Source organism: Ischnura elegans, chromosome 7, assembly GCF_921293095.1.
Source record: "Ischnura elegans chromosome 7, ioIscEleg1.1, whole genome shotgun sequence".
NCBI classification, from domain to species: domain Eukaryota; kingdom Metazoa; phylum Arthropoda; class Insecta; order Odonata; family Coenagrionidae; genus Ischnura; species Ischnura elegans.
In genome coordinates, this window is record NC_060252.1 from 81,143,523 (window position 1) to 81,168,589 (window position 25,067).

Sequence of the window (25,067 nt, forward strand, 5' to 3'; positions counted from 1 at the left end):
GGCAATCGCTGTGCATGCGTAATTACTTTTGATTAAGACAGATGATCGCCTGAGTTGTTAACATTATCACCTTTCGTTTATTATTAGACTTATTGATCGACGCTGTTTATAACATATTTATTTAATTACAGTAAATGGTCGTTATTCCGGAATTATGAAGTACAGAATATCTATCCCTAACGGAAGGTTTTCTAGAATTTTACCAACGCTATGTTTTCCGCCGCCCCAGCGAAATATAACGGCGAAATGAGCCGTTAAAAATCCTTCCGTGCCAAAATTTGGGCTTCCAAGTTGATCCAAAAAAGATAGTCGTACTCATGGTCGTACTTCTAGCATGGAGTATGTCGATGGTGATTCAACACGATGGTAAAAGCAGCAGGCGTTGTCTCATTCCGCGGGCTAACCCCACATCTCCGGACTATTAATCATTTTTTTTATTTATCACTGGCGGCATGACGGTAGTTGCGTGGTTATTTAATTAGCTCACTTAAAAAAGTGATCTTAACACCGGAAAATCTGAATATCTCGGGTCCTGTGTGCTCCGTATTATCTATGGTATGCTATTTGGAAGGAGGTAACCGACAGCTGGGGTCATTAGCGCTATGAAGTAAGGGCTGGGGGGATAGGAACCCTTTGTTGGCATTAGCCAGGTTGTAATGATAGGCTCCAAAGGGACCAGGACTTAACGTCCCATCCGCTGGACAAAGTGGTGCACTTGAAGTGCTCTCCACATTACACTCAAGTAGGGATATGGTCATCTCTGATAAGTTTCTGCTACTGTCAGGACTTGAACCCAGGCCCACAGGGTGTAAAGCCTTCGAGATATATTAGCGAAATTTTGCTCCCAGTTAATGTGGTTAATTTGGATAACTATCCTCAGATATCTCATTTCTTCAATCTCCAATCTTTGTTTGTCTGCATGTGGTTAAACGGATTTCCTGGAAACTGCTTTTAATGAGAATATTTTCGAAAATTAGTTTCTCTGCGAGCATTTAGTATCACCATTCTGAAATTTCTCCTGGGTAACAGAAGTAATCTTAGTGCCAGAAATGCTAGCAATTCAACCATGGGAAACCTTGGTCAGGAATGCAACGTTGTTTCTCTTAAGGTAACACGTCATCTGTGGTGTTGCTTGTGAGTAAATAATATTATTAGGCTTCATTTTCTTGCCTCCAAATGAGTAATTGAATCCGGGAAACATATATCTGACACGATTGAAAAGGATTTCATGCTCTTTTACTGTAAAGCCTCACATATGAGACTTTTTCTGGTTCCGGTTCTGGCTTAATTCAGAACTATACAAAAGTATATGACTAAGCGTTCTAAAAATAATGAGTGTTATCCTGAAAACTATACTCCTCCTCAATACAAACTCTTGATTTTACACAGTGCCCGTAATTTGGTCCCTCCAACTGCGTAAAATCAAAGTTTTACTGTAGTTGTAATCTCTGGAATACTCTGCTGTCATGTATGAAAGATTCCCCATCTCTATCCAATTTCACGAAAAAAAAAGCTTTTTATTCATTACCTCAGAGAGAACAACCGTCAATAAATTATATTTATTTTAATAGTGTGCCATCACAAGTTATCTGAAGTTTTTTATATGATTTTTCTCTTCCTCTTGTTTATGCTGCTCTCACTTTTGGGGTATTTCTTGCTTTGGTATATTTCTTTTAGTTGCAAATATAATTGACACTTAAGAGTATTTCTATTTTTTTTGTTTGAGTGTTAATTGTTGAGTGTTTGTATTTGCTCTTATGGCAAAACGCAGAGCATAAAATTTCATCCATTCATGTCTATGAGTGATTGCAGCATCAGAGACAATTTAAAGCAAAGCATGTTTTATGGAACAACACATGGAGGTTTAGAACATTTAAGTAAATTCCAAATACATATTATCAAAATTCCTAAGGACTGATTTTAGTTATCTTAACCCTTATCCTGGAATCGTAACATAACTGAGAGTAAAAAAAACTGCATTGAACAACTATCAATAAGCTTCAAATCTATTCATTCATTACTTCTTCATTAAAGAAAACTCAATGCCATTAATGATACTCGCTTTATTTAACACAAAATATTTGTTTATCAGAGCTATTACTAATCACAAAAACTTCTTCTACCACATACATGATACTTCGGCTGAAGTACAGGTAAAGAAGTGGATCCACATAGGTAGATAAATTCAGAGATAATATCAGTCTTTATCCCAAATGGATCATACATGTAGTTAACTCAAAACAGTTTTTCATGAATGGAACACATTTATCAGGAGTTGCAATCAACTTGATGAGGCAAAACTGAACTATATCAACTTGCCCTTCCTCAGGATGTCTATTGTGATCCTATTGTTGAAGAAAAGATAAGGTAGAGAGAATAAGTACTTGGCTTACTTGTTAATTCTACCATATGTATGCAATAAGTTTAAGAGCAAATGGGTGGAAATAAAATGGATTTGCTCAATCAACAAATGTAATTGAATTCATGATATGAAGTAGAAAAACTACCAAAATTAATGGCAATTTTAATTAAATAAGCCAAAAAAAGTCACCCTCACATCTAGCATTACCTAGCATTTACAGGTCAGCTTTCGCTGAGCTAATGATTTTCCCTGTTGCCACCAAAACAATTAAGTACTGACCTACTCATTAAAAGACTGGAACCACCATCTTGTATGAAATCACAGTTTAGTGAAATCGATGATTATGACGTAAATATTGTTCAATCATTCCAAACAATGGTGAAGACTGATTTTTTAATGTTTTCCATGCAATATTAAGCATTCCTTAACATGGACACAATGCTCTACATGGGTTGTTGATGAAACATAAACGTACTATGCACAACAACTACTGCTATGGGTGGTAACAAACAACTGAAGAGAAATTAGCCATTTTCGTATGGTACAGAGCATAGAATGTAATGAAGGGATAGCCTCAGGAATGAAGTAATGGAGTTGGCATAGGCATTTACTAAAAGCGAACACCACTAAAATATAAAACCCAAAAGATGTGCCTGGCGTCCACTGCTGATGGATGCGTTTTTGGGCCCATAACTATGAGGGAACATACGGTAAACTCTTGTTAAAACAAACAATGTTATTACGAAGTTCTCATTTCTACAAAGCAAATCGTTGGTCCTGATGAAAAGGCTAATTCAATCAATGGTAAAAGGAATGCTACTAAGAAATTACAAACCTCAGTCAGTCCCGGAGGTTAAGAAATTAACTTTCTTACAAAGTTCCAAAGATGAGCAATAGTATTTTGGTGGTTATACACTACACTACATTATAATCATTGCACAACGTTTAAGTTCTCCTCGTGAACTGTGACCAAGAGCCTCAATTATAGTATGTACTTTCTTCAGTAGGAGATACTTCTTGTATCATCACAAGATTATATAATAAACTTTATTTCTGTGGAATCATGGTGACCCACTCATTACCTAACGTAAATTGGTCATATATGTAGTCCTCTTCTGACGAACATTTGATTTACAAACTTCCAGAAATACAAACATTCGAAAAATTCAAGCGTGCCCAAAATTTCAAATTTGGTGCCTTTGGAGTTGGTTGATGCGATTAGTTTTGGCGTAAAGGAACTCGCACTATGGGCACTGTCTGAACAAAGGTTCAATTCAATACATTGTGAAGTCAGGGACTCTTAAGCTCTTTGCCAGTTTTTCCTTCCCGCAGACAGCAAACTTTATTCGGTTCTATCCACATCATACGTGCAAGTTTGTCACGGTTGTGAATTAACGCAAAACTGCAATGCAGAGTTGCATTCAGCAGGATACACAAACTTTTCAATTCCTTGCATAGGTTTATCAGCTTATAGCCATTTTACACGGGGCACGGAACTGCACAGGTTAGAACTGCATTCACTTCTAAAATGGCATGGAATTTCATGAATGCATGAACAAAATCAGAATGGGCTGTTTTGCCATTTCACGTCCACACATTCTCGCAATTGTTCTTGCAATTAACTACTTTATACGATGCAATTTTTACTGCGCCTTTGTGCACACGTCAGATTCTGCAAGTACATGCGTTTACAAACAAGGTCACGAAACGCATCTTGCTCAAATGTCACGGAGTTACTGTACTTGTTCATAATTTAACCGTGTATATCATACACACGACTCTGAATCTATTCTGCAGCGCAAATTTAAGTACAGGTGATTGAAGAGATTACTCCTAAAAGAAACGCTCTAATGAACTTCACTATAACTAACCTCCGGTTTTCCACTCCCATAGACTTTGTAAATACGAGAGTTTACTGTAATCTTATTTTTAAGGCAGTACATGAGCCAGGATGCTAAACCAAAAGGATCCCCATCAAATCACTTCTCACTCTTCTCATCACTACAATGCCTAGGAGGGACATAACAAGATTTCTTAAAGCTCTTGTTTTTATCATTGATATGCTTAAAACTCAAATGGAACATTTCATTAAAATGACATCTTACACTAATTGTAAGTTAAGGGTTACCTTTGAAATTTTCATTTTAGATTAAAGAAACAAACAGCAAATTCCAGATTTTTTACTCACATGACCCAAGTTTCAACACTGATGACTGCGATGACTGATGATTGCATTAATGTAGCCATGACACCTAGGTCATGGCTACAGTAATGCAATAAAATTTGCAATGCCGTTTGTTACAACCAATCATTAAAATTATGAGATGAGTAAGTTAAGAACACTCAAGTTTTAGTATTTACTTTATTGGAACAACAGGGCTATAAAACAAACATTTGTATTTTGGATAAAATTGCTTTACAATTCACAGAACTTGGTTGGACCAATTATCTGTGATGGGATAAACAAATACTTGCTGCATCCAAAGAAACTAGTAAGGAAAATGGATGGTCGAAGTAATTATCCACTACTTACACTGAGGTCCCAATGATTAAGTCCATCACTACCACCAAATAGATCTCATCAACTGACTATTATTACCAACTGCTGATAGAGAAATGTGACACTAAATAAAAAGCTCCAATATCCTGCCGATGAGACAAGTTATTCACTGAGAACCTAACATTGTCACTATGCTTTCTGCATTAGCAGCATGAAGTTTTCCCCTTATACACATAACATTAGCACACATGCTGGAAAGGGTGAACATAATAAGGGGTTAATAGTCAGGATTTGACAACTGAGTAGAGACGAGGGAATGCTAGAGACAGGGCCATCATGACATAGAGCCTCTTTTTGTGTCCGTAACCTGCTCATCCAGATTTTCCACTATTTTCTTAATACCTAGATTAACAATATTCTCCGTATCTTTATCAACTGAGTTTTTAGTTTCCTTAGCCACAACTTTTGAATCACCTGATTTTATATCTTTGTCAAGTTCTTCTAGCACCATTCGAATAGCTTGAAGAAGACCCTCTTTTCCAGACCATTCCAATTTGCCTGAAAAAAAGGGAAATGGAAAAAGGCATTTATGATGCCATACTCAAGAACAACAATGCAATTACTGCTACACTTTGTGGAGGTGATTATGTCCATTAATACTGAATTTCAAGGAATTTGGTGTATAGCAAATTCATAAAAATCTTAACACTATAACATTTGCACTAGTTTTTGAATAAACCAAATTATTTTTTAACAATTAACAAAGGATGGAGAATTTAAATGGCATCATTATTGCTTTATTATAGATCACATTCATAAACAAGAAACTATAAAACTAGCAATGCATAAAAAGTCAAGATATTCATCATTGAATACTAATTATCAATCACTTGAAGAGCCATTCGCTTAATTTAAAGTGTGTACAAGATTATGAAGATGAAGCCTAGTCAACAACAAATTAAACAAAGCTATTAATAATTATTTACCTTCATCACTACATTATCACCTACTTGGTTTAACCAAATATGGCTCTTTTAATTTTATTTAAAATTCCTTCTTCGTTTTGTTTCGCTTGGGCCTCAGAGCCTGCCATTGGTTTTTCTTTCTCAGTCTCATTTCCTAAGAGGAAATAAGGAAACCACCAATTAGTTTAAGCCCTGAATATCATTCACTGCCAGAAAAGGCATACGACAGAGGGGATTTTAAAGTACATACAAAAAGAAGAATGAGCCTTATTGCAGGCCAGACATAGTTAATAATAAGAATGAAATAAAAAAGCATTAAATAAGCACAATTTAGCCTTTAAAGTAGGCATGGAACCTTGGGAACTCAACAGACAGAGTATCCAAGCGAAACAAGACAACTTTAAACATACTACAGTAGAACCTCAACATAACGAAAATCAATGGATCCAAAATGTAGCAGATTTGTTATTGTGAAATTGGCTATTGCATAGCATAAATTTCTTTCGTAGCATTTATCACCTAAGTTACTATGATTTTTAAGTTTGTAATTTGAGTTACAATGAGGCCGACAGAATTCACCACATTCTTCTAACTAACTTGAAAATAATGATTAAAAAAATAAGTTGTTTGTGATGAAAACATTCCTTGAACCTTCAAATCGGTTCGCACCTGGTCTATACTCTACCCCTTTTAAGATATGTAAAAAAATGTTATTACTACGAGAAAATTATGTGTATTGGCTTTTGTATTTATTGTAGATGACTTCAACATGTATTTGTTTTGTGGCATCTGGCAGTGCACTGGCACACACCCTGTTGGTCTCTACATCAAAAATTAGGCTAAGACAACTAAAAATTGCGCTCTGGAAAATAGAAAGTGAAAAATATCGACAAGATATTCAAATCCCTCCTAATACCAGGAAAAAATTGGAAGTTTCACGATCTGAAGCCCATGTTTCTCAGAACCATGCATCAATGGCTGCCTGATGCATGGAGGCTTGATCAAGGATCCGGGAAAGCAGTTTGCAAGGATGCATGACATCAGCGTGAAATAAGAAACAATATTGTGAGTCAAACCAGCGCACAGTTGTATTTCCCACAAGTTGCCTAGGAAGCAAATCTGATAATGCAGTTCTGAAATCACACAGCTATGGCTACTTCACGAGAGTAGGGGAAGATTTTAGTAAGACCAATCAGAATGTAATAGACAACCTTCTGAGCACTTCCATAGCTTTTCCTTCCTTCAGGGCAGAATCTTAAATCACCATACCAACTCTGAAATCATCTAATTTTCTAGTGAACTCCTGCTACTGCTTCTTCACAGCATAAACAATTCCAGCTCGTGCCTTCCTCAAACTCTTGTTGCTAATCTGACATCGGCATCAGACAGCCTTGAGTGTTCTTCTAACGCAATTTTATGGTGCATACTGGCTCAGAATGTCGAAAGAATAAATAGAGACAATAGGCTAACTGTCAAGGCATTCATTTAGTATTGTTTGGACACTTGTTTTGTACAGCAACGATTATTTTGAGTCAGTAGAATTTGATGGTGGAAGCAATTGGAGGTAATTTCCACTGGTCGCAGCAGTACGCCAATTTCCATAGAGATGGATTTTACGGCGTGTATTGGCCACTGGCTAATTAAAATTGAATTCTAATTGTCATGAAATACTAAACAAGGATGATATTATTAGTAAGTATCCTTGATTGAGAAAATTTTAAGATATTTATGAAAACTTTTGAGAAGACATCCTCCACTCATTGCTTTTCTCTACAACATTCTAAGACTGATAAGAAAACTGACATAGGTTGGACCTCCTTTGTAATAGTGAAATTTTGTAATAACAAATCTTAAGTACAATTTTACATGCAAATTTTGTTGGGACAGCAGAAAGACGTTCTTAATTGCAAAACTTTGCCGCATCCATTTTCGTTATGTCGTGGTTCAACTGTTTTACAAAAATTGAGAAAATAAGTAAAAAAATTAAGTATGAAAGCATTAGTTACCATCGGCTGTACGATTTAGACCGTAGATAGTCCCAGGAGTGTTTTCTTCGAGTTCTGCAAATGCCATCATAAGAGCTTTCTGCTTCTCATTCAGACGAGACGGTACACTCACTTTCAAATGTACATAGTGGTCCCCATGTCCATACGTGTTGACCTTCTTCAAGCCCTTTCCATTCAAGCGTATGCGGGTATGCGATGATGTTCCAGGAGCAATCTGCAGTTAATAAGATTAAAACTTACGTACCTACACATAATTGCAGCATAAAATTTAACATCATGTATAAGAGAGACATACACAGGATACCCTAACAAACTCTCTCAGCCATAGTGAAAATACATTTTCCCTCTAAGTTTCCTTTCTGGTTGGTGAAATATGGACTAGAGCTAGGAGTTTTGTCAGGGGGGAGTAGGGCAAAGATCAGTTTGCCCCCCACACTCCCAAATTTCTCCTCACTCCCTCCTTCCCCCACCACTAAAATTTAACACGTCTGTTAGATATTTCTTTTGAGATATGGTAGTTGAAATGACACTGCACCCACATAGCAGAAATACGTCTCGGATACGTCTGAGACGTCTCAAATATCACATGTTACGTCTCAGAGACATTCGGAGAACTTCAGAGACATCTCTGAGATGTCACTATGTCCGAAAGATGTCTCTGAGATGTCTCATGAGACATGTCAGATAAGTCTCTGAGATTTCTCATTAGACTTTGTACTATGGTATGCTTTAAATTTAGGCAAAAAAATAATTACATGCAAATTATACAGTTATGTCCTACTTTTCTCGATCATTTTTAGCGACAAATTTTTGATGGATGGCCTTTTGAAAATAAGAAACCCATATTAAATGTCGTGATTTTTTTACCACAACTGCAGAATTGCACCGAAAAATATATGTGGAAGGCATTGATGGCATTTAAATACGTTTTTTAAAAAAAATCCTGAATGTGTCATGATTACTCTGAAACATCTCCGAGACATATGCGATATTCGAGACATTCGAGATTATAGTGAGACTCGCACGCTCCGCACGCTCGTTAAGGGGCTCCGCCCCTTAAGAACCCCGGTTCCGGCTTCGCCGTCTACATTTGTGGTCGCTCGAAGACTTTTAAAGTTCGAATAATCTCCCCTCAGCTAGGGGCCGGCTTCACCGGCCAAGGGGTAGGGAGGCGCCCCACTCATTACTCGAAACGGCTTCGCCGTACCTCGCGGAAGGGCGGCTTCGCCGCCCAGGGGTTGAATGTGAGTTGAGATGGGGGAGTCTACAGCGGCTGCGCCGCTTGAACACCGGGGCGGCTTAGCCGCCCGAGGGTTACTGAAGCTCCTCCTCGCCTACGCCAGTTACTCCTCGGAACGGCTCCGCCGTTCCTCGCTGTGGGGCGGCTTCGCCGCCTTCGGGTTGAGGAGCCCCCTCGCGGCTGCTCCGCTTAGTCCTCATTAATGCTCTTCTCCACCGAGAGGGGTGCCCAGGGGGATTCGGGGGTTTTAATGTGTTATGCATGCGGTCACTAATCATCCACAGTGATCACGTAGCGATGATTGTAAAGGGTAGTGCAATGCGGAGTGATAGTAGCGACAAGTACCCATAGAAGAAGACTTAATGGCAAGTTTTTCATTTTTTGCGGGGGGTTCCAACGGAATACCGGGGGTTTTATACTTGTGTTAAACCAGTGGTCACAAATCGTTCTCATAAATTCCGTGCCGATATGTCCTAGGGGTCCGGAACAGTGGTCTGACGATTCTTTTACCAGGAGAGGCGATTTATTTTGGGAGGTTTCACGGGGTTATCAGAGGTTTTAATAGGTGGTAGGGGCACCGGTTAAATTGTGACGAAAACTATTCGGAAAGGCGACTTTAAAATTTTTTTATTTTTTTTTCGGCGATGTTCCAGGAGGTGATCGGGGGTTTTCTGGTATTTTTTCCTGTATGGTTTACGGTGGCTTGCCCACACCAAATATTCCGGAGCTAGAGTTCAGAGGGGACGGGTAGTGCGGCGTAATGTTTTAGAGAAGTTCCGCAATAGGAGGCTAAATGACACATTTTACATTTGGGGGGGATTTCAGGGGGATACCGGGGGTTTTAAAGTGTGTACTCCTGGCGGTCACCATCCGTTCACATAAGTTCCGTGGGGATGAGTCGTTGGGGGCGGTGGAATAGTCACGAAAAGTACCCAAAAAGTAGACTTATATGCAAAATTTTATTTTTTGGGATGGGGGGTGTATGTGGGTTTACCGGGGGTTTATAGGTTTTTACTGCCAGCGGTCCTCAATCGTCCACATCAATTCCGTAGCGATGAGTGGTAAGGATTGGAAAAGCAGCGGAATTGGGACGAAGAGTACCCGAAAAGGCTACTTTTATGGAAATTTTAATTTTTTAGGGGGTTTCAGGGGGTTTAAAGATGACGATACTATATGGTGACATTCATTTACTGTCATGTCTAAAAGAAGTGTGCCCTATGACAACCATATTTCGAGAGTAATACAATAAAAAGCAAACCAGTCCCTGAAAAAAGTGAGTAGTGCCCGCCATTTTTATTTTTTCGCGGTTAAATCCATTAAATTATTTATCAAATGTTTATGTTTTCTGAAAGACAATGCATAGTTGTATGTAACTACAAAGTTTGAAAGAAATCGGTTAGGTTGAAATAGACAAAATCTTGTGTTGATCTTTTAGAAATCGTAATTTTCGGTGATTTTCGGAATATTTTAATTTTTTTCTCAGTAAGCAAGGAGGATGAAAACAAATTGTTACCATCATTTCGTAAACAATGCTATGAGCATATATAATAATCATTTTCGTTATCTTACACCTGAAATTAAGTCGAGGGGAGCGGAAGTTATGAAAATATTTTCGAAAAAACACTTTTTGGACGCCATTTTGGCTGCAATTTTCTTAAAATGAAACTAAGAGCATTACACAGTCACATGGCCACGTTTATCAGCTTTTAAAAATGCATTAATGATTCGTGTGGCACGCACGGTTCCCGCGCAGTAAAATAAAAACCGAAAGACGGTCCCCGGAAAAGGCGCGATTTCGGCCATTTTGTCGACCTAGCGACGACACGTGGCGGAAACTTCCGGTTTTCGGATTTTTCCTCCGGATCATTTCGGGATCCCCGCACGCCTGCCAAATTTCAGCTCTCCAGCACTTCTAGAAGTGGTCGGGAATTTGTATCCATCAGTGAGTCAGTCACCACAAGGGCTGTGTATAGATAGGATGTCTCAGAGATGTTCATTGCTATGTGGGTACCGAATGTTTGCTATTAAGAAGTGTTATTGTTTTATAATTTGTATATTAAAAATTATTGTTAAATAATTTTATTAGAAAAATTAAAAGACTTGGCACATGGCCCCTCTGCCCTGCCATAATTCCAGGCCTGGGAGAAATATATCAGACTAGGCAATATTAAAGTGACCCTGAATATTTTAAAGGAATTCACTTCAAGGCTGCAAAAAAGTCCATAGTATTTGGACTAATTAGAGGTGTTTAAAAATGCTAAACACAAAAAATTCAATGACAACAGTCGTCAGAAGTTTGATCTTAATAGATTTCAAAGTAAGACATGCATAATTTAATAACTTCAACAAAACTTGGCAATTTTTTCCCTGGTAATTGAATACTGATTCAATATTCTTTTCGCATGAATATGTTTCCGAAACTATGTTTGGTGACTCCCTCATAAAAAAATTTGCGAGGGAAGTTACCATTACTATATTACTGACTTGTATTAGAAGAATTCGTATTAATTTCAGCCTACGTCATGATTTATTGTGTTAGTGATTAATTTTTGTGGAGTCTCAGAGTGAAATATTTTTATTGACAGAAAGAATAGAAGCAAGGATGTCAAACATAACTTTTTCTAAAAACATTGCATCAACAAACACACAGCAGAATTCATAAGGTAATGCAGACCAGTAAGTGGGTGGATAGTACTAAAAGTAATAATGTCAATGCAATACCTGGATGTGATGATCTTCATAAATTCCTTGAATACGGATTGCACCACCAAGTACTGCTTGAGAGAGTGATATGGTAGCATCTGTATGCACATCAGAACCATCTCTTTTAAAGTAATCTGACTTTTCTACTTTGAATGTGATGAAAACCTCTTTCCGATTGCCAATTGGCATTCGAACTGTTTGACCATTTTCCACACCTAAAATCACAGATTATAAAACAATATTATGAACAAATACACTATGATATATTCTCTTCTAATATTCCTGTATTTTCCTTCTATCAATGGACTTACACTTACAACTATGGACAAAACGGATGACTTAAAATTAGCTAGGAGAAAAAGTGGAGGGATGTTTTACTCACTCACATAAAATATCTAGCCCAACGACTAATTAGAAAGAGGCCACATATTCTTGTCCCGAAAACAACCATGGTTGTTTCCACAGCAACTAAACCGAGGCTTTTAAACTTGGCTTCTTCATATTATTGATAACAGACACTTCGTCACTTCCACAAAATATTTATAAAAATTTTCAATGACCGGTTTAGGCTTTTACACCGTTATCAAATACAGATAATATAAAAATATGGTGGGTACAGGTGTATATATTGTAGCCGTTGCCGTTTGGCTCGGTTCATGATGTAGTAAAGAGGCATTTACGACGTAGGGAAGGCTTGCGTAAATTATGAAGGGTCGAATAAATATTGTAAAGTGTTATTTAATTTTATGTAAATGCTCATGTAATTTTGTATGAATGTGTGTGTGAATGTGAAGTGATGAATGAATGCCTAGATTTTGTATTTTCCCATCCCCCATTCCTCCCACGATTCTTCCGTCTACGAAGTGGAAAATTCCGGTGCCTACGTGATACGTGGCATGTTTCTCCCCACCCCACTGTGAAGCCGGAACACCTGCGTACGGAGATGATGAAATCCTCCAACCCCGCCCTCCACAGAAAACCACCCCCCTCCCCTACGGAAGAATAGCCGAAAAAACCCGATGCCCGGGGTTTTTCCGTCCACCCATCCCCCTCCCAGAAAGTGGCTATATAAGCGGAGCGGACGACATGAGGAAGGAGGATTCTGCTGGAGACATCCGCCGGAGGCTCTGCTGGATTAGGTACCAGGTCTGTGAGGAGAGAGAAAGAAAGGGAGGCAGCACAATGTGGAAAAAGACGAGAGGATTGAACGGCGGTGACTTTGGAAAGAGGAGATAAGAAGGAATCTTCCTAGCACGCGCAGCAGAAGACGTCGATCCACGGCGCCAACACAGGAGTTCTCTCATCCCACAACGATACTAGTCGCTGTATCGAGCCAGCCGAGGAAATCTCCACCAGCAAATCAGCGAGAGTGTTAAGTACTCCAGCCACCAATATCCCCAAATTTCAACAGAATCAGAAGAGCCCCACTCCCCATTCCCCTCTTTCTTCCATTCAAGAGAAGAAGAACAGTGATATTCTCCCGTACATTTTTTTTTATATTTTTTTTTAAGTTCCCCCGTGTCCCCGTGTGTGTGTGTATGATTAATGGTAGTTAGTAAGACAATAAGAGATTATTTGGAATTGGCGATTGTCATTTATCAAGCATTTTTATAATATTTCACGCCAACAATTGTGATCAGGGTTTATTTTCTTTTTTTGTCATTTATTAGTTGATGTTATTAGGTTCAGAACTGGCCAGTAGCAGTAATTTAATTTGTGGTATTCAAAGAGTTATTCATTTATGTATTTTGAGGAACATTTCCTATTTAAAGTGATAATTAAACGTGTTGTTGGAACTATAAACTGTTATGTAAGCCTTCATTATTTCGTACGCGCCAGCCTCCATTCAGCAAGTGAACCTACCCCAACTTATCTTTCCATTTCCTTTTCTCCCCCCTCCCCCTCCATTTCCCCTAGCCATCGAACCACGGCCCGCTCACCTTGAGCAATCCCTCCAAGCTATCCTCCCCCACCCCTCTGAAAGTGGAACCCGAACGGACGACGGACGGGCGGGTTACAATATACTATGTTTACTAATGCAGTGGGGACGGTTACACAGTTTGGATTGGTATATTCCTGGAAGGGAAGGGGGTGGGGAAACAAAGTTAGTCATTCGGGTTGTGAGGGTGGAGGATTTGGGAGGGTGATGAGTAATAAGGGGGATGGGTTGGGAAAGGTTGTGTCGTTAGCAAGGATTCCAGTTGTTGCTATATCCTGAATTTTCAAGGCATCCATCCTCCTTCCTTTAATGGTAAAATGGAGTATTTCTGGATTGAAACTGCTTTGGTGCCCCATTTCCAAGAGGTGCCACGTGAAAGCTGACGTATCATCCTTGTTCTTCCAGCATGCCTTCTGTTCCTTCATCCTTGTATTTAAGTTTTGTCCCATTTGGCTGATATAGCATGAATCACAATTTGATAATGGTGAAATAGCCAAAACCGGTCATAGAAAATTTTTATAAATATTTTGAGGAAGTAACAAAGTGTCTTTAATTGATAATGTGGAGCCCTTCTACCAAGCTTCAAGTTTCAATTTAACTTGGATTCTCATTTGAATTTTTTTTCAAAACATACCGTATTTGCACAAATCTAAGACGAGGTTTTTTCCCTTCCTAACTCCTGCAGAAAAGAGGGTTCGTCTTACAATTGGATGCAAAATTCTCTATGTCAATCGGGTTGCATAATTTACGTCGGAAAAATTATGGATACCTGAGTTTGCCATCTGATAGCTACACAACGAAAAACCAACGTCAAAAATAGCTGAAAAGTAATTTAGCTTATTTAATTTTGCATTCAAGTAAAAAAAATTCCATTTTTAGGCAGCATGCAAAGATTCGGTGCGTGTCGATCAGTCGCCGAGTGCACTTCTGCCGTGTCCGCGAGATCGCCTGCTTTACCCTGAGTTCGGCTCCATTCAAGTTAAAGCTTGATCAACTTACAAAATGTTCGAGGGAGTGGTTAAAATTTACCTAAATTTTAACGTTAAAGCCTCAATGCCGTCGCGGAATAAACTGCTACAAAGTCGTTGCATTTTTCTCAGAGCAACGGTAAGAAGGCAACATGACTTGCCTCTGATTGGAGAGATCGATTCAGTTGTGATCCCGTGCCTTTCAGAGTATTACCATGGCAGAGAAAAGAAGTCATTACACTACCGCTTTCAAAAGAAAAGTTACACAGTGGAACCCTGATCTATCCTTTCCTATCCTCATTGATCGTTTTCCCCTTTCATCGTTGGCCGTTTCTGGTCCCAAATAAAGTTTCATATAGACAATGTAATTTTTTCCCACATCTATCATTCCCAGAAGTATCGTTTTCCTGCATTGATCGTTTGCAGATCACAGTCCCAACATATAATTTTCCCGCATCCATAGTTTGAATCTTCCCCAGGAGATGGAACTACCACAGGGAGAAGCTCAGTGCCATGGGAAAGTAACCTTAGCGCATTTCCCAAGATCCGCTATCCCCCTCCATTCAGCAATTGCCTCCCCCCTCTGACACTTTCCTCTTCTCCAAAATCAAACAAAAGGTCCCAGCTCGCGCAGGCATCGTATTACGAAAATCTTAGCTTTGAAAGAAAATATCAAGTTCCACAAGAACAATACTTACACGCCTCTCCCTTTCTCACCCACTGAACTTTTTCATCCTACCCACTTCAAAGTTCCCCATTTCCAGAGGTCAACTGCTGCATGAGTCACTTATTAGCCCAAAAGGTGTCTAACAATGAATTTCAGCAATTGCTATGATACTTTTATTAGATTGAAATTTTAGTAATTTTCTCCCAGTCTTTCACAGTAACTTCACCTCGTACAAGTGATTCCCTAATTTCCAGGGTGGTTTGACTTAAAACCACCTAGCGTTTTCCGTGTGGGTTTAATAAAGTCAGGTTTCATTTTCACTAGTTTAATTTTATTCCTCTTTGGACCATGTCCCCTCCGAAGAAACTATTAGTTGAATCAACAATATGACCTAAGTGTCTCGATAAAGTACTCGTATTCCTGTAATTAGCTAAAAACTTGTTTGAATCCTTGACTGAATATCGTAATTACTCGCCAAAATCCTGCATTTCCTGGGACATAGGTAACCTAGTAAAACATTCCCGCATTGTTTTTTTCCTGCATTCATCGTTTATTCGTATCGTTATTAGGATTTTTTTCCCTACTGGAGTTCCAAAAAAAGGGGGGGTCGTCATCGCATCGTGTTCGTCTTAGATTCGTGCAAATACGGTATTTCATGGCATACATATATTAAGGGACGGTTGACATACTCCTTCTCTCAATTCTCTCCCACCTAACCATCGCACTAAGCATCTGTGCCCTCCCAACCCCCCACAAATCCTTCCTTCAGCCGCCGAAAGTGCAGAAGGCATGCCCAGATACAGTAAGACGTGCCTTGGACCCTATCAAGCAGGACACACAAGCCAATAGCAGTGGGAAGACGGGCCAACGAGAAGGGGACGATGCCACGGTTGATAGTTGGCGTTTGTACATGCATGAAGCAACACAATGCAGGGTAAGTGTGCCAGACTTGTGAGTTTCCTTTTCTGCATGATCCCTTCCCTCCTTCCGTCCAATCAAGTGGCCCGACAGCAAAAGAGCCACGGCTATAAATATATTTGATATTTTTCCACTATGGAAGTCCTTCTGAGCCAAAGGCTCATCAAGAGGTGCTCACCTCAGCAAATAATGTAAAAGCTTTGTTGGCACATAAAACTCATGCCAAAATAACAGATTCAATACCTCATTTCAATATTAGAAGAGAACAAGAAACCATTTACAAGGTCAACATTGAAAATGCTTGCAAACAGTAAAATCAAAGGAAACTGGCATTTTGTTACAACTCTATGTAACAAGATGCCAGTTTCCTTAGTTCTTGTTACAACTTGGTTACACACAAGTTACACAATGAGACTATACCCCCAAGTCAGTAAATGTCCTGAGAAGGCTGTATCTATTCTTGAGCTTTGAGGATTTTGATTAGGGATGACAGTGGGCATAAACCAGGATTTGAACCAAGCATGCTTTCTAAAGTTATGGCATGATATTCGCCAAAACTCACAATAAATTGAAATTATAGAATTTTAACTTCGGGATTTCATTGATGAAAGTATAATAAATATTAAGCTGTGATTATGACAATTCATTGGTATAGGGAGAGTAGTCCAAAAACAGTAATAACATAAACAGAAGTGGGATGAAATTCACAAAGCAATGAGTAGAAAGTAATGATGTAGTGCTAACAGAATGCCATATGCATTTAATGAGAAAACAAATTGAATGTTGCTGGGGACACTCATGAGATCTTACCATGACCCATATCCTGTTGAATGATATTCCCTCCCTCAAAATATAGTAAACTTAAACAAAAAATAACACAATTTATTGGCAAAAATAGGTGCCGTAAGTCATTACCAAATACAGTAGAATCCTGATTTAAGGTTTTTCAGCGGGGACAAAATTTAAAACACTTAATGCGGAAAAACACTAAATGAGGACCTGCCATTTTTTTCAGGTTTTAGGGCCTGTAATGATTGGAATGGCTTTTTATGAATAAAAAATATTATTTTAAGTAACTAAAAGGTGCTAAATGCAGCAACAAATTCATTGATTAAATGTTCTTTGCCCAATTAAGGTTGGATAATACTTTTCAGGAATCAGCTAAAAAATGGGTAGTAAAAATAAGTAATGAGAGGATGACAATTGTTTCAATGAAATATTTTAAGAAAATTATAATATTCATCAACTTAAAAGCATTCCCACACGGAATATTATTATGGAAATTAGTGATTCCATTTTACGCATATTTCAGTGGCCTCGAAGACATTTTAAATTTTTTTCTGTAAAAGTGACATGTAGTGACTATGGCATTTCTAATATAATAAAAAAAGGTGTAAGTAGGTACTCGAAAAATCGTCATTGCATCAGTAAAGATGAGTGAAATAAAGGGACAGCAGAAGATCGCTAATCCCGAATTATAAACTACCGAATATATAGGAAAAGGAAGGTTTTCTGGAATTTTGCCAATTTAACGTTTTCTGTTGCCTCGGCGAAACGAGCGATTTATGAGCCTCCTGTGCGCACATTTTGGATTTCGAGGTCATCCAAATAAAGGAGAATCTTTTTTCTAGTATGCGTACAAGTCGATGGTGATTCAACTCGATGATTACACCAGATTCGTTGTTATATAACCGCGGCCTCATGCAGGTCGAATGGAGCCCGGAGAAGTTGCTTACGCGGCGCGCTGATCACCTTGACTCCGACTCACCATGTTTCTCGGCAGCTTTTAATAAAATTTGGTTGGACCTTGAATAACGATTAGCTAAACTGTGTTAAGTTAAAAGGTTTAATCTTCAACAGAACTGGATTTCATCTGAAAAATTGTCAGTGCCTCTGCAGTTTTGGCAATTTCGTCCGAGTTATGGTGTCGCAGTCAAGCACCAAAGGATTCCTGCTGGATTTTCGTATTTTTCCGCGCTCATCTATTTTACCGTGATATGTGGTGATTTTTTTTCCAGCATGAGCGATTTATTTAGAGTCATGGACATGCCGAGGACAGCCGAGAAACATGGTGAGTCGGAGTCCAGGTGATCAGCGCGCCGCGTAAGCAACTTCTCCGGGCTCCATTCGACCTGCATGAGGCCGCGGATATATGACAACGAATCTGGTGTTATCATCGAGTTGAATCACCATCGACTTGTACGCATACTAGAAAAAAGATTCTCCTTTTTTGGATGACCTCGAAATCCAAAATGTGCGCTCAGGAGGCTCATTGTCGAAACTCCGATTGTCATTCTCTTTAGACATAAAATAGCACCAGATCTTTGAATCGACAGCGATATCAACCAGCCGCATGTTGGTATCTAGGCTCCGGGATATCTAAATTACGATGTAAAATAATGTTGTTCCGTTAGGAAAGAATGTTTTCACTCACGATCATGACAGGGGAAACACTTCCTCGGTTGACCTCGGTTGACCTAACTGACCTTGGAATGGATTATAAAAATAATCTTCTAGTGAACTGCGCAAATGATATCGAGCCTCTTATGAAAAGAGAAAGTAGCTGACTGGAAAAATATTGGGCTAACAATGGACTGCCCCTAGAGAGTAGAGTAGAAAGGGGCATAAGCCGTCAATTGAAAACATTACGAGGAAACCATCATTGTAGCGGCCCTCGGATGATAACTCGTGTCATCAGTCGTCACGTATCATCGAAGTTCACGAAGTGAAGGATAAGGTAGTTAGAGGTTATCAAGGGATGACTTAGCTCTATTAGATCGGATCTGATACAAAAAGTGTCTGGTGTGTTTGGATCAGAAGGGGAGCGAAACATTACGAGAGGACAAATCACCCAGCTTGGGAGTTGAAGGTCCCAGCGCTGCATTCGCGGAAGAAAGCAGTTGAAGGAGCGTTCCCCGGTAGATTCTATTGACTTTTGGTAAACTTTCATTAGAGACTTCTTGTCGATGAGCAGAAATTCGAAGATTTTGATAATCACTTGCATGAGCCGTCATGAAAAAACGTTAAATCGGGCAAAAAAATCTTGTGCGGGAAAAATTTTTACGACCATAAATGCGGAAAAACGCAAAATGCACTAAATACGGATAATTTTTACATTGTCTTAATAGGGAATGAATCGGGACCGCAAAAAATAAACGCTAAATGCGGAAAAACGTTAAATGCGAAGACATTAAATCCGGATCCGACTGTAATATGACCAAAAAATATTTAAAAAATAAATATCTGCAATGTCACTTCTTGGCCAATAAATCAGCTCATGGCATTCTTTGCCAGAGAAGCAATTTCAGCCAATTCATTTTCCTGTGTATAGATTATATTTGCCCTACAATCATTTTGTAAGTCAGGCTGCAAATAGAGATGTACTTGATAGATTAAGGAACCCACCTGCAGGTACAGGTACTGTTACTTTTTTTCTCTGCACAGTCTGCCCTTTTCCTTCACATTCACTGCATGGGAACTTGATGTACATCCTTGTTCCATGACAGTACCGACAAGTCGAACGCATAACAAAGGGTCCTGAGAAAAAGGAATTGAAGAAGAGTTTTTAAAGAAAAACTTTACCACAATGAAGAGGCAACTAACTAGGCAGGATGTACAATTGTGAAATATAGAGAAACTTAGCTGCGATCCACTGTTGCATATCATAGAATGACTATTTTATTACAGAATTTCAAATTATATTCAACTAGTCATTTTTGTTTTCATGCAGTCATGGTGAATTAAAAACCAAGTTGAAACCTGATGATACTTTTGTATAAAATTACATTATGTAAATAGTTTAACCATTAAATAAACAAATATGATTAATTTATTTTATAAGAAAATACCTTCCATAAAATGGCTAGAAATAATTCATTTGATTATAAACATTACTGATTTCTCTGAATACACTATGAAACTTATGCTAACAACTTACACGTGACATGAGAAACTGCGGGGTAACCGAGTTACCCCACAAAGCTGTTGGCGGGAAGAAAAAAAACATGTTTGTTGTATGAGTGCAGGGATAAATGTTGAATGCAATAAATTTGATTATAACTTCAGTACAATGAATAGTAGAGGCCTTCACGTTGTAGAAATCCATCTTACTGATTTGTGAATGAAAAACTTTGCTGTTTCTACAATTTGGAACTTTATTTTCCTGACTAGTTTCGATACACTGTATCATATTCATAGGACTAGCTAGTCCTATGAATATGATACAGTGTATCGAAACTAGTCAGGAAAATAAAGTTCCAAATTGTAGAAACAGCAAAGTTTTTCATTCACAAATCAATAACTTCAGTAATGCCAATATTCTACATAATGGCACCTTTTTTGTACTTGTTTTCTCATAGCATATTAGTCAATGTACAGTTACGATAGCAAAATATGAAAGATTCCTGCCATTTTGCACAAAACCAACATAAAAACCTAAATGTAGCCTATAATGTATATATAAATTATATAAAACACAGTATTATATCATCAAAAATTTTCCATGGTGTTGAATGAAAGGAGAGACTAAAATACAACATACAACAGGGTGGTTTCCTATTATAATTTTAATGCCTGAATCGAAAGATTATTCCTCCTAGATTACGAATTTCACACTTTTAGATTTTTAAATGACTATATCTATTTTTCGCTATTAAATGAAAAGTGAAAAATTTCAAGCACCCGAAAATGCGACGGCTAAGAAGGAATGATGGGAAAAAGTCCGTGTGACGTATTTCTGGTTCCCCCTGCCGCCTTGTGAGGTGACCTTGGGGTGAGGCTTGAGCGCTGATATGACACAGGCTGCTAGCAGGTAGCTGAGTACCCTGCTAGCTGGTAGCGTTTGGCTTATATAAGGATTATTATTCCCCTATCAAACAAAGGAAACTTACCGAACTTAGGTATTTTTAATGTGTGATTATTAATAGATGTTTCCCTGAGCTCTGTGCCTCATGCATGCATTGGTAATCTCAGACGATGTAAAACTCCTATCTACTCGTATAGAAACTAGGTCCCTGTGACATCACGTGGAGCGGAATCGCATTGGCGCCAATCTGACCTTTTTCAAATGAGGTTAAAATTGACCGTTGCCATTCGTCTAAGCTGGGATTTCTAAAACCAAATAATTTGTATATTATGAATACACTAATGGTGGGTAAGGAATCACAATCATTGCATTTCGTTTTCTTTGATGAAGGAAACTACCCTATTTATGAATTATAAATGTGAGATACCAGACACAGTCGTTTGCGTAAGTTTTCTAGGCACAGCCATGGAAGGGTTACAAGCTCAAGGAACTTATTTAACTTTCATAATACTACCCAATCGGAGTATTACTACCGAGAAATGCTAAGGGTATTTCAATAAAATATGTCACCTGAGAAAAAAATTAAGTTCAGCAATTCACTTATTGCCCAATAAATCGGCTCATGGTACTCTTTGGCAGAGAAGCAAAAGCTGATTTTCCCTGACTTTGCCCTGATTACAATTTTTTTTATTTCCCTGACTTTTTTTCAATGGCAAAGCAGTCATTTACAGGATTTTACATAAAAATACAGCAAGATATACTGTGAAATAAAAGCAAGCATTAGAACAAGTAGAAGCGCAAATAAATTCTTGCCAATTAGGGGCTATCGCTGAGCCGCCCAGCAAGGAATGCAACAGAAAGCCCACCTCTCCACTCGAATGCAGCAACACTGCATATGCTAAATTATTCTTTAAATCTTTATGCTGCACCTCTGGAGTTTTTCCTCGGCCATAACCTAATTTCTCTGACATTTCATTGACTTCCAGACCCGATTTTTAATTCTTTGACTTAACCTGATTTCTTTCACTGCTATTTTTTTGGCTAATAAAACTATTATTATTATTATTATTATTATGAACCCTATAAAATATAATTAGGGCATTTTTCTGACCTGATTTCTTGGGATAATATGTGATTAACAGATTAGATGTAAATACCTGTACTAATTGTCTCCATCCCAGTTCCATTGCAGTATTGGCACTTAACAGCTTTTGTTCCAGGTTCAGATCGAGATCCACAACACTTAGGACATGTATCCACAACATTTAGATGGACATCCTTGTTCACTCCTCTGGCAGCTTGGGAGAAGGTAAGATTCATTATCACCTGAAAAAAATGATAAGTATGTTTATAAAGGTAAAAATAAGAAGGCTGCCTGCAATCAAACTAATGATCAAGCAGCTGAGAAGGCCTCCATAAAATCTGGAAGGTGATGAAGGTGGTAATGCTACTGACATTTCAAGCAGCTCAATTCAGATGATGACCCTTTCACTGACGTTTTAGTCATTAATCATTCAAAATGATAAGTGAAAAATAAGATACAAAGAGGCTGATAAGGTTCACAACTCATATCTTTCACAAAACCAGGCCCAAAGTTGATGGGATCCAACAAACTAGCAATCAAAACATGAACTGAAGGCTTCCATGGATATAATTAATGAATGACGCATTTTGAATATTTTCAAAGGGAAGGAAGAGGAACGTTTGAGTATGGAAGCACTTACTTTATAATTTTTTCCTAAATCTGATTTCTAATTTATCTTTATAATTAATTATCTACAGTAAAACTTCGATTTTACGCACTTCGATTTTACATCAAGTCTCGTTTTTACGCAGCGGCACTCAAGTCCGGCCGGAAAGCATAGGGAATTGCAATAGTGAAACTTCGATTTTATATCTTTTCTTGATTTTACGCAGTTTTTCGATTTTGCGCAGCATAACCCCAGCCCCTAAGAGGTCGCTAATCTTGATTTTACGCAGTTGTCTTTCGACTTGTTTTGAAAATCCGACTAGAGCAATATGCAGTTAGGTTATTATTTCGTCTCAATGAGTTGCAAAAATGAATACAGGAACCGTTGAAATGACATCGCGCTGTTGAGCGTGAAACTAAATACATTGCGAATCTAATTATTGCTTCCCCGTGAGCCCTCTCAGTAATATTTCAGGCTCCATTACGAACACGAATGTCGCTCTTAGTTCAAATTCGCCGTAGAAGGATATCGAAACCTAAAACACACGGCAATCGCCGTGTATGCGTAACTACTTTTGATTAAGACATGATCGCTGGAGATATTAACATAATCACCTTTCGTTTATTATTCGACTTATTGATCGACGCTGTTTATATCCACAATTATGAGCTACGGAATATCTATCCCCAACGCAAGGCTTTCTAGAATTTTGCCAACGCTATGCTTTCCGTCGCCCCAGCGAAATATAACCGCGAAATGAGTCATTAAAAATACTCCCGTGCCAAAATTTTGGCTTCCAAGGTGATCCAAAAAAGATAGTCGTACTTCTAGTATCGACGTAAGTCGATGGTGATTCAACACGATGGTAAAAGCAGCCTGCATTGTCTCATTCCCAGGCTAACCCCATATCTGCGGGACAAATGGAGGCGAGGGAACATTGCTTGCGCTGCGCGCTTATCAGAACCGACTCAACTTGTATCTCATTGTCAGACGGTTTAAGTTAAACATGGTTGGAACTTGAATAGCTATTACCTTAACTCCGCTAGGTGGCAAGCGTTTTAACGGAACGGGAGTCAATGCCCTCGGAGAATAACTCGCGTCGTCAATCGTCATGTAATCATTGAAGTCAAATTCAAGACGTGAGTGATAAGGCAGTCCCTTTAAACTCAGGAATGGCTTAGTACCATTAAATCGAAATACAAAAAGTGTCCGGTGTTGTCATCAGATATGGGGAAGCAAAATATTACGTGAAGCTGAGTCACACGGCTTGTGAGTCGAAGGTCCCGGCGCTGAATTCACGGAAGAATGCCGACAGAGAAGCTATTCCCGGAAGAGTCAATCTACTAATGCTAAAATTTCATGGGGAAATGCTTTTTTAATGCATATAAATTAAAAAGAAGGAAAATTTTGCAGGACTATTAGTCATTTTTTATTCATCACGGGCGGCATGACGGCAGTTGCGTGGTCATTTAAATAGCTCACTTTAAAAAAGTGATCTAAGCACCGGAAAAATCTGAATTTCCGAATATCCCGGGTCCTGTGTGCTCCGTATTATCTATGGTATGCTGTTTGGAGGTAACCAACAACTGGGGTCATTAGCGCCATGAAGTAAGGGCTGGGGGGATAGGTACCCTATGTTGGCATTAGCCAGGTTGTAATGATAAGCTCAAAAGGGACCAGGACTTAACTTCCCATCTGATGGACAGAGTGGTGCACTGGAAGTGCCCTCCACATTAGACTCAAGTAGGGATAGGGTCATCTCTGATAAGTCTCTGCTACTGCCAGGACTTGAACCCAGGCCCACAGGGTGTAAAGCCTTTGTGATGTATTAGCAAAATTTTGCACCCTGTTAATGGGGTTAATTTGGATGACTATCCTCAGGTATCTCATTTCTTCAATCTCCAATCTTTGTTTGTCTGCTGGTGGTTAAACGGATATCCTGAAAACTGCTTCTAATGAGAATATTTTCGAAAATTAGCTTCTATCAGACCTTTTAGTATCACCATTCCGAAATTTCTCCTGGGTAACAGAAGTAATCTTAGTGCCAGAAAGCATTTCAACCATTTTGTTCAACCATGGGAAACACTGTTCAGGAATGCAAAGTTGTTTCTCTTAAGGTAACACGTCATCTGTGGTGTTGCTTTTGAGTAAATAAGATTATTAGGCTTCATTTTCCGAGCTATAATGAGTAAGTGTTATCCTGAAAACTATACTCCTCCTCAATACCAACTCTTGATTTTACACAGTGCCCATATTTCGGTCCCTCCAACTGCGTAAAATCAAAGTTTTACTGTATTCTAATCT

General features: G+C 38.6%; 1 protein-coding gene across 3 annotated transcripts in view; it reads right to left on the reverse strand.

Annotated features, from left to right (window-relative positions):
• Window positions 1–2,048: 2,048 nt before the first annotated feature.
• The window catches only part of LOC124161842 (protein tumorous imaginal discs, mitochondrial-like), a 30,089-nt gene continuing 7,070 nt past the window's right edge, over window positions 2,049–25,067 (reverse strand). Inside the window, exons 4-9 of one of the 3 annotated variants that reach the window (XM_046538060.1) lie at window positions 22,230–22,398; window positions 19,674–19,805; window positions 11,795–11,991; window positions 7,834–8,047; window positions 5,337–5,420; window positions 2,049–2,345 (exon numbers count right to left, since the gene is read on the reverse strand). In XM_046538060.1, the coding sequence (XP_046394016.1) occupies window positions 2,335–2,345; window positions 5,337–5,420; window positions 7,834–8,047; window positions 11,795–11,991; window positions 19,674–19,805; window positions 22,230–22,398 (807 nt within the window). In that variant the 3' untranslated portion in view covers window positions 2,049–2,334. Of the gene's footprint in view, window positions 2,346–4,705; window positions 5,421–5,848; window positions 5,982–7,833; window positions 8,048–11,794; window positions 11,992–19,673; window positions 19,806–22,229; window positions 22,399–25,067 lie in introns of those variants that run through there. The other 2 variants (XM_046538059.1, XM_046538058.1) reach the window with 2 other exon arrangements.